We start from the raw sequence: 14,798 nt of genomic DNA on the forward strand, positions 1-14,798 counted from the left end.
TATTCGCCACCTTACATGCCCCCTTCTGTGCCCCCCCAGTTTTGGGGGTTTCCCCTCAATTTTGGGGTTTCACCTCTCCATTTCAGGGTTCTCCCCACAATTTTGGGGTTTCTTCGCCTAACTTAGGGCTTCGTGCCGCCAAATTTGGGGGTCCCCCCCAATTTTGGGGTCCACCACCCTCCTATTTTGGCCTTCCCCCCTAATATTAGGCCTAACCCGTATTAACCCAAACCCCTAACTCTAACCCTTACACTAAGCCTAACCTTAACCCTAACACTAAACGTAACCCTAACACTAACCCTAACCCTAAATCTAACCCTAACCCGTAGCTAATCCTAACCCTAACCAAACCCTAATCCAAACCATAAACCCAATGGTGGATCTAACCCTAACCTTAACCCTAATTGTAGTCCTAACCCTAATGTCGGAGCTAGCCTGGAGATAACCCTAACCATAAACCCAACTTTAAAGCTAAACCTAAGCCCTAACCCTAACCGGCCCCGCGAAGCTCACCTTAACTGTAACCCTTACCGTAACCTTAAGCCTAACCCTAGCGCAAACCCTGACCCTAATCCTGACCCTAACCCTAATGGCAGAGCTCACCCTAACCCTAATGGAGGATCTAACCCTAACCAAAAAAAAAGAAAAAAGGGCTTCTACTGTAAAAGACTGTATCTGCCTTTTTGTTGTGATTGCACATATCAGAAATATAAAAGGTAGTTAAGTTTGTTTTTATTATGACAAATGCAGGCCTTTCTTTTAAGCTGTAAAATGCATTTGAGGTCGTTGGGGGCTATTTTGGATAGCAGTTGACCAAAATCTGTAGTGCTACTTGCAGCAGAAGCATAATGCTTTAGTTTTCTCTCTAACAAAGTATGTTTTTTTTTTTTTGTTTTTATCTAGCCTACCTATAGGTGGTGGGTTGGCTTGGCTGGTTGCTAGATTCTCATTATGCTTCTCTTTCATTCTCTCTCCTCAGCAGTCATGGGAGAAACAGACTTGGCTTGGGGAATGTTAATTTAATCTTTTGCTAATGAATAATAGTAGATCAGTGAGAACTAAACACAAACTAAAACCTTCTTCCTCTCATACTCCTTAGATCTTCTTCTAAGCAATGTAGGGGGATGGGGAATGGGGGTTGCAGTCAGTTCATAACAGTTTGTCTCCGATGTTTCTTCATCCTCATGTTCTTCCCCTACTCCAGTGTGGGGTTGCTCGAACAGGATGCAGTCCTGATCTGGTTCAATGTGGGCCCTTCCAAAGTGCTGCAGTTCAAGAACCATCCCAGCGTGGATCTATACCATGGGGTACAGTCCTTCAGTAACAGACAGCTCCAGTTTAGGTTGCCCACAGTCTGCACTTCCTGACAGACAAACTGATCTAGATTGGGCTTCTCTCTATGGACTGCAGTTCTGTCCCAGAGTCTGTGGACTAGGTCCTAGTGGAACTAGGCCAAAACAGGTGTGTCACATGGGGTAGAAGGCAAACAGTTCTCTGGAGCACAAGGAAAATGGGTTGTGAGGAAACTAGAAAATGAGTCCAAAGGGCAAAAGAAGGCTTGGGAACACAATGAGAAACTTTGGGGGGGATCCTTGCAGAGTACAGATGGCCTTAGTAAGTAAGGGACTGAATGAATAGAGTCATTCTAGACAGCAAGGGGGACCAAAGACTTCTCTGGGGCACAAAGAAGACCTCAGGAGATGTTCTGAGGGAACAAGAGGGGCCCAACTATGACCTACATAGATAAAAGGGAGCTGCAGGGCACGAGGATGTCCTCAGCAGGCATTATGACAGGAGCAGGGAAGTCCTGAGGAGGCCAGAGGGCAAAAAGAAAATTCAGGAAAAAATATGGGCCTCAGATGAGGGTCTGAGAGAATATGAGATGAAAGGGGAATGAAGAAGCCACAGAGTTGATGGAAAAAGTCCTAGAGATCTTGAAACAGACTCACCCACTGTAACCGTGATGGCACCAAGACCAGTGACACAGCATCGGCACACACACAATGGAGACCTAGACATGGATTTGGATTGGTGTTGTCTCAAACACATAGTGTCACCAGCTGGTCAGTGAAAACTTTTCTTTGGCCAAAGCAGTGCTAATCACACTCACATCCCTGAAAATGCTGCAGTCTTTGTAGGCTCTGTACTGCTTCTCCATGACAGCAGGCAGAGTGCCTCTTGGGCACTGACCTCTACCCTTTCTTGCAGGAGTGGGAATCAGGATGCTTGCTGCAGGGACAGTGTATTATGAGGAACTGGTTTCTGCTTTCAGTTGCCCATCCTTCTACTGGAGAATACTTATGTATTCTGAGGACTTCAAAGTAGCAAAGTGCCAGTTCGGATCATCCAGTTTCAGTAAAGAGTCCAACATAGAGTAGTATTTCTGCAGACAACAAACGAGAAGGGGAAAGAAGGAGAGAACATCCAAAACTCAAAGTTCTATAAATAGTTATTATATTCTCTTTCTACTCATCCTGAACCTAGCTGCTTGTAAGCTTTACTTGAAGAATTCTAACATGGTCTCTACTGCCTGCAGTGTTCCTCGCTGAATGTGAATCAGGTGGTCTAAATTTTGTACTTTTTCACTAACTACAGCTCAGGCTTATCTTAAATTTCAGTCATGAACAGGCACTGTTCCAACTCCCATAATCCCAGTGGGATTTTTTTAGACCAGCAAGGTCTAAAGGGATGAGAGTGTGAAGAGCACTCCTATATCGCAAACTTCAGATGCAACTCTTTTGCCATGCCACGTGGCAGCAATGCCTTCCAAACAAAATTGCACATTTCATTAGGAACTGGTAGGCTACCTTGACTCTACCATAGCCCCTCTGTTACTGCAGATGCAATAGGCCTCAGTTATTCCTGGTGAAAATCTTCACTCTACAAAGTCAGCAAAAGAGCTGTTCCCAAGCTTTCAAGCAGTGTGAAGATTCAAAAAACAACCAACCAGCCTCTCTCCATCATAAAGTTTCTGTTTTGCTATTGTAGCATACAGTTACACAGTAGTGTCCACCACATCAGCTCTGCCCTACTTTGCTGCCAGAATATCCTTGTGTTTCTGTCATAAGACTTCTGTAGTCCATTTCATTGTGCTAACACCATGCCGCTATTTTCAGTTAGAGCTGCTTTTGAATGTCTTTTTATCTTTTATGACTCCCATGCCAACAAATATTGTGCAGTAAACATGCTTTCTCAATGTCACATTATCTCCTCAGCAAAACTGTACTGTCAGCATCTATTCTTTGTTTTTTCTTACTGATAGCCATTTTCAGTTTCTTTAGTAAAATTAAAACATAACACCACATGTCACAGACTCCGTGGTCCTGAACTTTGGAGCATAAGTGCTTGTAAAAAAAAATGCATTTCCTTTCATTTTAGAAAAAAAAGTGACTAATAAAATAATGTGTAGGAGTTCTTCTGACTACCTCTTGCACTCCCTTCATCTTTTCCTGAATGAGAGATGACCTCTGAAAAGGAGCATTTCCTTCAGTTTGTTTTGCTTCAGTAATTTACAACAAACCTTTGAACAGTGAGAATCTTGATCATTTCTGGACACGTGTTTCTATAAAAGGCTTTTCCCTGACGGGCACAAAGGCTATCACAATCAGCCGTCCTGAATCATCTGGACAAAATATGAAATTTGTTGGTGTAGATGTTTCTTTCTTCATTCTCTTCTCCCTCAGTGCCCTTTGGAATACAGGTGAGTGGCTTTCAAATTTTTTTTCTGCGTTAAACTACAAACTTTTTTGACTTCTGAACTTCAGATATATACTCAGTAATAAATTACTGATACCATTTGTACAAACTAAAGCAAGGGCACACAAGCTTGCGCTTATCAGTACCATGTAATTTTCAACCCCTTCCTCTGTTATTTCCAGTAGGATAGTGGATCATTTTTGTAAGTAAACAGACAATCTGGAGAACACTATTTTTAAAGACATAGGTGAAATTTCTAGTTCCCTTTATTGAACAAACATTTCTACTTCCGTGACAGGTAGTTGTTCTAGTAGAGAAAGAAGGATGACCTTTATTTCTGTTGTGGTTTAACCCGGCTGGCAGCTAAACACCACACAGCCGTTCGCTCACCCTCCCCCCTCCCTCTCTGGGATGGGGGAGAGAAACGGGAAAGTGAAGCCGGTGAGTTGAGATAAAGACAGTTTATTAAGACAGGAATATAATAATAACAATAATAATAATAATAGTGATAATGATAATGGTATTAATAATAATAATGTGTAAGAAAACAAGTATCACAGTATCACAGATTTCTAGGTTGGAAGAGACCTCAAGATCATCGAGTCCAACCTTCGACCTAACACTAAGTACTCCACTAAACCATATCGCTAAGCTCTACATCTAAACGTCTTTTAAAGACCTCCAGGGATGGTGACTCCACCACCTCCCTGGGCAGCCCGTTCCAATGCTTAATAACCCTTTCAGTAAAGAAGTACTTCCTAACATCCAACCTAAAACTCCCCTGTCGCAACTTTCGCCCATTCCCCCTCGTCCTGTCACCAGGCACGTAGGAGAACAGACCAACCCCCACCTCTCTACAGCCTCCTTTAAGGTAACTGTAGAGAGCGATAAGGTTGCCCCTGAGCCTCCTCTTCTCCAGGCTGAACAAGCCCAGTTCCCTCAGCCGCTCCTCGTAAGACTTGTTCTCCAGACCCCTCACCAGCTTGGTCGCCCTTCTCTGGACTCGCTCGAGCACGTCCATGTCCTTCCTGTAGCGAGGGGCCCAAAACTGAACACAGTACTCAAGGTGCGGCCTCACCAGAGCCGAAGTGATGCACAATGCAATTGCTCACCACCCGCTGACCGATGCCCAGCCTATCCCCGAGCAGCCGGCCCCCCACCCCGGCCAGCCACCCCTATATATTGTTTAGCATGACGTCAGATGGTATGGAATACCCCTTTGGCCCGTTTGGGTCAGCTGTCCTGGGTCTGTCCCCTCCCAGCTCCTGCTGCACCCCTAGCCTGCTTGCTGGCAGGACAGAGCGAGAAGCCGAAAAGTCCTTGGCCTGGTGTAAACACTGCTCTGCAACAATTAAAACATCAGCATGTTATCAGCGCTCTTCTCATCCTAATCCAAAACATAGCACCCTACCAGCTACTAGGAGGGAAAATTAACTCTGTCCTAACTGGAACCAGGACAATTTCTGACTTCTATTCCTGTTCTCTGACCTATACTCACATATTATGTTAGCATGAAGGAGGCAGGCTGGCAGAGAGGGAGATGGGGGGGCGGGGGGGAGTTGGGGGGAGATTTTACTGCCTTTTCATTTTCTTGCTCTCTTCACCTTACTGAAAAACAAACAGTCTTCCCTGACATTCCCTGCCCCCTCCCTGCCTTCACCCCCCATACACAAACCAAAAATCTTTGGCATTTTCTCCTCCTTTTGACAGAAACTGTCCTATCTGAAACTGGAAGCAATTGCACTTCAGCTCCATCAGGTGTGACCATAATTCTTTCTTCCTCTCCTAGTCTTGTTCATACATCGTTGATGACCTTTGGGAAGTAGGTCAATCCAGTGGATTTTGGAATGAAGTAGATTTCTCCTCCTCAGTCCACTACAGCCAGATCTTCTGTACTTCCACATTCAGGAAATTCCTTATATGCCAGTCCCACATACGGGGTTACTGCTGTTCCTGTTTGTTGGTCCAGCCAGTACCAAGGATATTTCCCCCATTCCAAGGTGGCAGATACACATACTACATTCACCACGTTAACACAGCCAACCACGCAGACTAACACAGTCCTAGATTACCTAGGTCATGTCAGCCTGTATTATTGATATAGTAACCCAAGCAGTGTGGGTCTTGCAAGATTCCGCTCTTGAAAGGTCCACAATGCTCACAATTATCTGTGCAGTTTGTCCACCTCACTCGACTCCTGCTGGACAGTCTCTGAAATCCATCCGTTTCTTACAATGTTACTGTAACTTCTGTCAACTTCTCACTGCTTTATTTGTTGTGTTCAGCAGTTTTTCACGTCATGTCCAGTAGTTACTTCTGGTCTGTTCAGATAGGCCTCATTCGAGGGCGTAGTCATCTGTTCGCCTACCTAGTCATTTTAACATCTACATTGTTAAGGTTAGACTCATTTAAAATGCACAGAAGGATGACATTCCAGAAGCTTTTCATAATTTCATGTTGTAACACACTTTGTCTCTAATGCTAGCTTTTCATTCATCCAAGAGCACTAGCTTTCTGTTCTCATTGATCCCTGTGTAGGGTTGACAACAATAGGACCCCTTTCTGGTTTGCTCAGGAACTGTTTATAGAAATAACTATTAATGACCTATTAATGAACTATTATTTTCTGATTAATGACAGTATCTGGGAGGCTGCTTTGGAGATTTATCTTTCTACTAGTTATAAAAATACCCATGGGGTTGGTGAATTATATGTGGTCTGGGAGGTAAATAAGTGTATTTTTCTAATCAAAATGAAAGGTAATCATGTAATGCACAGGTGATTATTGCCATCATCTAAATACATTCTAAAATAATGTTCATCTGACATAAACAGCCTATTTCATTTACAGTAGTTCTTTAGATGTTTAGATGTTGTTTCAGAGAACATCTAGAGGAGCTCAGTGACATTCCTATGTTTTTTTTTGTTTGTTTGTTTTTCTTCCTTGTCTTGTTCTTTAATAAGGGGCTCAAGACTCTTGCTCACATCAATGTGGAGAGCTTCTTGGTACCTGTTCTTGCCAAGTGACGTGCCAGTCCTTGGGGATTTGTTGTCGTGATTATAATGAATTTTGTCTTCAAATTTCTCCGTACTCAGGATCTCTGATGGGAGGCAAAGACATTTTGATTGAAAATACAGCTTTTAATACCTCTGTGATAATGTGCAGGTGGGCCATGATTTTATATTCCTCTACCAAAGGGAGGTTACCCTTTCTAATCTCACTTTTTGACAATAGGTAATTACCACAAAACAAGACTTGTCTATGCACGAGTGAAAAATGTATCTTCTAGAGTTGTCAAAATTATGAAACATGCAAAGGTTCTTTTAACAGTCACCCTCAAAGATACATGTTGTCTGTATTTCTACACAGGATCATTTCCTGTAGGTCAGGTTATTGTGAGATATTGTGAGATAACATTGCTCTGTTAGTCCTTCTCTGAACATATCACAACAGTGACTTTTCTAAAAGGACTTCCTTTCAGAGCTCTTTGATGCTAGTATTTTTTTAACATTCAATATTGAGAAACAGAAATATTAATTTATTAAACCATAACAAGACTCAAGCAACAAGAAAAGAATGTATACAGGGCACTTTATCTTTTTCCTGTAAGACAAACCCTTGATCCTAAGCATGTCAGCCTTAGGTACACATCACACATGCCACATATATGGCACACTGAATTTTACCAGCCCTGATGTCCTGGCATTTTTTCCACAGAATGTTCTGTGTCAGATTTTAGTTCTTCCAATCTGCATAGCAGCACTTGAAAAGGTTTTTACTTCTTCATCAGGAAAACCTTTAACTTGGGTATTTGTTCTGTAAAATACAACCCTGTAATTCTGTTAATCTTATAACATCACCTTTGTCTTCCTGCTATCCCTTTGTTGTTTGTTACTAATTTATCATGTCCCTCCCATAATTAAATAGTAAATCTAAGGTTAGCAGTTTGCTCTGTATTTGTGCAGTGCACAGCAGAATCCCCACTGCTGTAATAAGCACAAAGTACACATGAGCTTTACCGGTTTATATTCACTGCAACGAGGAAAATAGCCACGGGACTTGGAATGATCAGCACATGACACAAGGTTACGTAACGAAACATAACTGAGACATTCAGAATTCTTCTCTCAGCAGGGGCTCTGAGAAATGTTTTCAATATCAACAGGTTCAAGAAGAAAATCAAAACCAGTGGCTATGTTGGTAAGGATGGAAAAGCCCACTGTATCTCCCCATTGCTGTATGAAACTGGTTTCATCCACTTTGAAGTTTCTACAGATGACGGGCTGACATTTCCGTACTCTGGAACTTGGTTATCAGGTTACTAAAATCTATGATAACACTCTTCTATCTGTATTCTCGCTCCACAAATGCAAGATTACATGAGCCTTTCCCTTTTGATCACTTCTCTTCTTCCTTAATGTTTGACCTCTAAAAAGTCATTCTTGCTCCTCTCATGGTGATTCATATTTTGAGAGATGAACTTTACAGTGAGTGAGTTCTGCTGCTACTCAGCATCAGCAGCATTAAGTCAGAAAAGGTCCTGCTCAAAAGTGAGGCTGACCAAACCAGTTTCCTTTTAGTAGGTATTTCTGTTAGAAAAGAATTGCACCCTGGTGTTGTAATCCGAGGACTATGTCACACGTTAGTAGGGGTTGTATTCTCTCACCTTCAGTTTGCTCTTTTTGTATCATTCACCATGTTAGAAAATATGCACAGAAGAAATACTGCTAAATCTTAGATACTAAGTGGCACCTTTTCATTGCTATGCAGATCAAAAATTTCATTAATTTTGTCCTTTTTCTTGTCATTAATTTTGACTGTGTGTGTGTGTGTTCTGTAAACCAGTACATCACAGCAAGGTTCCGGATGGAGAAAAATGCACGTTGGTAAATGAGACAAAATGGCAATACTATGGCACCCACAACATTGATGGAAACTTAACTCTCACCTGGACACACCAGGCACTTACAGCAACCCATATCAACATAGAAGTCTGGGGTTACCAGGAAACAGGTAAAGTGATACTTTTCCTATCTGTGCACAAGCAGTTGTCAGTTGTCAGCTTCTGTGCAGAGCTCTGTGCATCATGCTGTCACTTTCTCTGAAGATTCAAGAAGAGATCTGCAAGTATAGATAACTCATGCCAGTAATGCCAGCTTTTCTCTTAATTTGCATATGGGTGAAGGCATCTAATTTCAATCATGTAGCTAACTATTCTTTTACAGCATCCAAAAAGATTTTTTTCCTTTATGTGGCAGGTGACAGTTACTCAGAAAACTGGTTTGCCAAGTGGGAATATCTTTATACTTTGGCAAGAGAAACCCCTAATACTGGGACATTTTCTTTCATTCCCGTACCTGCTAAAGCAAATTACAGTACTTGGGACTTTGGAATTTTGAGAATTACACCCAGCACCTATTCTGATGGGCAGAGGCAAGTACATCATGGCATTCATTTATCATAGGTACCTTATTGCTTCCGATAATTAAACTGCTGCCTCCTTTGACTTTTAAAACAAGGATTCAGGCTCTGTTTCTCATGAAAAAAAAATAGTGTATCTCTTCAAAGATTATGCCAATTAACTTTTCAGGCATAGACCTTATCTAAAGATAAACGTGATTATGCAATTACGTACATTAATCATCAAAACCTAAAAATTAATAACCAACACACTATTGAAGATATCTAATAGGAGATACCAAAGTTCATTGCTCATTTTAGGTATGTTTTCTTTATCTTCTTATTTCTAATAGGAGTAATTTCTCTGAGGCTTAGTGTTGCCTTGTTGCAATTCTATTTACTATATTTAGCTTTGGTTAATTTTGATTTTATTTAATGCCAGGTTATTTTGTATTTATTTTTGCTAACAGAAATGATTTGCTTTCTATGCACTACTTGAACTATTAGCTTCCTATATTCTACTTATTGTTGTTAAATTTTTTTAATGACATCATGATCACTCCTTCAAATACAGTCAAATTAAATTATCTCCACAAATCTTCTGCTAGCAAAGACTTAGACTGCATGTTAGACTTATTCATTCCTTGTCATTGTTGCTAGGTGGAACTTTACAAACCATTTTCCCATTCTTTTGTATCAAGTTGATTTCACATACACATTTTAGTCCTCTGAGATCGCTGCTTGATTACTTAGTTTAATATACTTTTCTTGTTTTCAGTGTGGTGGGTTGAATACAGCTCACGCGTAATCCCTCAATCACTCACTTCTTCCCTCCTAGGAGGATGGGGAGAGAATCAAACAGGCGTAAGTGCGAAAAACTCTTGGGTTGAGATAGAGACAGTTTAATTATTAAAGATGAAAAAAAAAAAAACACGCGAAGGCAATCAACCTCACAAGCACACGAGACCAATGCCTAGTCAGTCTCCCAGCAACGCCTGCTTTGGGACAGCCCCCCATTTTTATTGCAGAACATGGCATTCTGTAACACAGAATATCTCTCTGGTCAGTTGGGTTAAGCTGTCCTGGCCATGTTCCTTCCCAGCCTCTTGCCAACCCCTATCCTACTCCTCTGGGGGCAGAACGAGAAAGAGAAGGCCTTGATGTTGTGCAAGCGCTGCTCAACCGTAGCCAAAACATCAGTGTTTTACCAGCACTGTTTTGTCACAAGTCTAAAACACCGCACTGTTCACGCTGCTATGAAGAAAACTCTCTCCCAGCCAAAACCAATACACTCAGTGAACTAGGACATGCTGATTCTTGTTACAACTGTAAAGGAGGCCTTAACTGCAGATTTTTTTGTAAGATTTTTTATTTTCCCACAGCAGCAACAGGTTCTTCTCTGCATGTATTTTTTTCTATTTTGTATGTAAACCTTTGCATTCCTACAAATGATAAGTCCACTTCCTTTTATTTCATTAACTATTTCCTTATGATATTTGGTGAAATATCTCTGCAAGTGCTTCATACATATCCTGAGTTTGGGCAGATGCTCCTTCATAATTCTTCCATGTGTCTACAGTTCTTGATGTAGATAGTGTGGCACCTGTAAATACATGAAGTTCATGATCCTCAGTGTTAGACCATATTACTAATACATCAGAAACTATTTTACCATTTAGGAGCTGCTAACTACACCAGGGTTACTTTTTCTGGAGAGTTTATTACGACATTTTTGGAAACTATTGTTTTCAGGTATAGTTTCATGAGTGGATAGCAGAGTAGCCTTGGAACATTTCGAGGATTCTGAATGTTTCTTTCCCAATCTGTTGCTATTGGGCCTGTTAGTTCTGAGGCACAGAATTAGGTTCTGATAGAGAATCCAGATTTTCTTTGTTCTGGCCGAAAGGAAATATGATGTGAAAAGGCATGAAGAGAATATCTGTCTCTAAAAAAGTTTCATGTAAGCCAGAATCACAAATGCTAAAATATATTCCTGATTATAGCATACTTGCTGCATGCTGTCATGTCACCCTTTAAATGAGGAAAATTTTGTTTTACTGTAAATTTTTGCAGGAAAAAGAAAACAGCGACCTTCATAATCAAAAACAAAAACTAAACAAAACAAAGAAACCTTACAAGTTGTAAGATTATACATAATTCTAGTTAGTTATTAAGACAGTATGGCTGAAAAAACAGTGCTTGTTCAACTATCAAATCTATTTTTTTGGCTCTTTTTTCTCCAGCAACACGCCATCAATCTGGAGCTCAGAGCATGCATTGGCTTGGCACCTTGGGGAAGACTTCAGAAATGACCCAATTGCATGGGCAACTGCAAAATGTCTAGAATGGGACAGGAAAGAGGAGAAGCTTCCAAATTTCTTGGAAGAAATTATAGATTGCCCTTGCACCTTGTCACAGGCAAGAGCTGACACTGGAAGGTTCCATGTAAGTTATTAATCCATCACTCTGGCCTATTACAGTTCCAAGTAGAAGTTTAGGGACTGACATACTCTTCTCCATAGCTCTGTTCCCTCTCTAAATGTCATTACAAGGAAATTAAATTATACTTAAATTTGCACAAGTAGCATGACAAATAGCAGAGGCAGATATAGTTTATTCAGGCAGTCTAAATAACAAAAATCCTGTAGGACAGCCAACAAAAACCACCTTCAAACAGTATTAAGACAATACTTCCAGTGGTAGACGGAAAACGCTCAGAGAGGGCAGTGAACCATGTAGAGCTGGGAGCACAGATGACTTCTTCAAGGTCCTACAAGATGGCAGTCTGTGTCAGTAGGTAATATATCCCATTCTGGAAGAAGCAGCTATGTTTCTACCTAGTATATCATAACTTGCTGTAAACCTTTCCATCTTACATTTTGGAGCTCAAGTCCACAGCTATAAACCATTATTTCCTGTCTCCTTCCTTCCTCCTTCTCAACTTGACTGTTAACAAAGGACTGGTAAAAGCCAAGAAATCAGTTGCCGTTTAATTTATGCTTTCAGACCTACACTACTGAGCTGAAGACCAAATAGGGTAACTTTCTCACCTGTATACAATACCAATGATGGCAGTGTGCTTATGCATATTAAAATACATATATAAGGTGTTTTTAGTTACCGTCATTTCCTGGTTATTAAACTCCAAACATTATGTGTATTTTAGATCATACACAAAAAAAGCACATGAAGAAAAAAGAATAGATACACTGCACTGCCACTGTCTAAAAGCATAAGACATAAGTTAATCACTGTGGCATATTCTATGTTTATTACAATTATAGCTGAGTTCTCCATTTAGCTCCATCTGTTCTTCAAGGTCCGTTGTAATAGACTGCAAAATGCTGAAGTTAGACTAACATGTTGATCCAATCACTTCAGTACTAAATTCACTGTTTTTCCTATATTCTGTGATACTCAGCACACAGCTGCAACCAGTTTGTTTAGACTTTACATATAACTGAGAAATAAAGGGTTGGGAGAGGACCTAAAAATAGAAAAGACAAAATGGAAGCTCCATTAAGCAGAACATTGATCTTTTTCAGACAGATTATGGCTGTGACATTGAAAAAGGGAGCGTGTGTACTTATCACCCTGGTGCTGTGCATTGTGTAAGAGCCATTCAAGCCAGGTAAAGAAAAATTTTTGAAACTTCATTTTTTTTAATGATCTATTCTGTCTCAGAGATAGCAGTGTCGCAGAAGTCACAGAGGTGTCTGGTCTCTCAGCTCTCAGGTTCATAGCAATCACTGTTTCCCTCTTATTAGTCTTCATTGCTGATATTAAGTTATGGCCTTAGATTTACTAAGTCATTAATTACACAGTGCTGGATATCAGGAAACCTAAACAAGCGCTGATGCCTAAAAATAATTTGATTAGACTTAATTAAGCCTTTTTTATATGGGTCTACTTTAGTTCAACAAGTTATTCTTTGCACTCGTTCTATCAGAACAATTGTAAACAGTACTGTGTTTGTGTGGCTTTAAGTCCTACAGAACTTTCTTTCTGCCTTGGTTAAAGCTCCCTCCCTCATAATCCCTGATCCGGTCTATTTTATAAGAGCTGGGAAAAAAAAATATTTACTGACATATCATTTCTGGATGTCACATAGAGCTTAGTAACCAAAACATTTAGCCATAAAAAGAAAACAGGTAACCTGTAAGCACAAATAGACTTCGCAGGGCTGAATGATGACATTTTTCTCTCTTCATTTCTCAACCAGTCCTGTGTATGCAGCAGGCCAGCAGTGTTGCTATGACTCCACAGGGGCTCAAATCCTCACACAAGACTCCACAGGAGGCAGCACACCTGATCGAGGCCATGACTGGGGTTCACCACCTTTCATGAAGCCTCCCCGGATACCTGGCTTTTCCCATTGGCTTTATGATGTCATCAGCTTCTACTATTGTTGTCTGTGGTCTGATAATTGTCACTTCTATATGAAAAACCGTCCCTCCAGTGACTGCAGGACATATCGCCCGCCTCAAGCTGGTAACACCTTCAGAATTCCATTATGGATTATAGATTTTTTATACAGTTTTGTCTTTTAGAATGTTTGTGTATGTATGTGTTGTATCAGTTAAGAATGCGGAGGGCACAATATCCTGTAGAAAATTTCCATGGAAGGTTTCAATTGATCTGTCAGTAGCAAAATCTGTGTTTTTTAGCTGTCCTGCAAAATGTTCAGCTTGAGTACATCATTAACCCCTGAAACTTAAATAGCTGAGGTTTTGTAGTCAATGTCCATGGCTTCGTATCATCAGTGGGCTCTTTCTCAAAAATAAGTTAGGGATGGTTAATGACAGCTTAGCAGTAGCTAGAAAAAACTGTAATGCTGAAAAATGCTACTCGTATCAGACATGGAAATTTTAGTATTTGCTAGTGTCTATTTTTCCTCCCCATAGCTCTTAGGAAGTATTCCTTGAGTCTTGCCATGGCTATATTGCTGCCACATCTCTTGCTTTCTTCTATGTTGCTGGTGTGCTGTGGTGTCTGGTAGGATTGTGTCCTCTCTTAAAGAAGGAAAGAGCAAGGAGTCTTTGGTCTGCTTCAAGCAAAGAGGAGAAAATTGCAGAGGGCACTGAAAGTGAAAGTCTCTTCTGATAGTCCCCCATCAAATTTTCCTGTCTGGAAGCAGCAAAGGCTGGCTTGTCCCTAAGGAACATGGAGCTGAGAGCCAAGTGTGATAACAAAGCTGGCAGGGCAGGGTCCTTGCCAGCGTGAGGTCCACTCCACCTGTACCCAAGCAAGGTGGGCAGGGTGGACACAAGGAAGGCAGCAGCGATCAGCTGAGAATCCAGATCTCCATAGAAGTTTGTGGTGTCAGGACAGGTCCAAAGTTAAGCTGAGAAGTCTGTCTGCCAGAGGGTCCAATATCCAGTCCAGAGATTGTTGGGCAAGTCTATAGTAACAAGACATATCTGAGGACAAGCCAGAAAGTCACTCTGCAGTCTGGGTCCAGTTCAACAGGGTTCATGGCCAGGCACAGGCATGGCTGTGTTGGAGATGGAGACAGGTACACCTACCTATGAGGTAGCTCAGTCAGGGACTCACGGTCCAGACTGATAGAAGCACTGATAACAAAATACTCACCAACCAAGCAGTTAAGGACCTACCCGTCATATGCGTGTCCTTACACAGAGATTCATACCTCAGATAGGATGGAACAACTTTATCGTTTTTTGCTGTGGGGGAGAGGGAC

The 14,798-nt window shown here is 41.1% G+C and overlaps 1 protein-coding gene across 1 annotated transcript in view; it reads left to right on the plus strand.

The window, feature by feature from the left end:
- KREMEN1 (kringle containing transmembrane protein 1) overlaps positions 1-14,798 on the plus strand; it is a 70,065-nt gene that overhangs the window by 4,048 nt on the left and 51,219 nt on the right. Inside the window, exons 4-10 of the mRNA XM_083804551.1 lie at positions 6,661-6,862; positions 7,863-8,014; positions 8,543-8,710; positions 8,956-9,130; positions 11,341-11,542; positions 12,643-12,728; positions 13,320-13,588. Of these exons, the coding sequence (XP_083660677.1) occupies positions 6,661-6,862; positions 7,863-8,014; positions 8,543-8,710; positions 8,956-9,130; positions 11,341-11,542; positions 12,643-12,728; positions 13,320-13,588 (1,254 nt within the window). The remainder of the gene's footprint in view (positions 1-6,660; positions 6,863-7,862; positions 8,015-8,542; positions 8,711-8,955; positions 9,131-11,340; positions 11,543-12,642; positions 12,729-13,319; positions 13,589-14,798) is intronic.

The sequence above is a fragment of the Anser anser genome (genome assembly GCF_964211835.1).
Source record: "Anser anser genome assembly, chromosome: 18".
NCBI lineage: Eukaryota > Metazoa > Chordata > Aves > Anseriformes > Anatidae > Anser > Anser anser.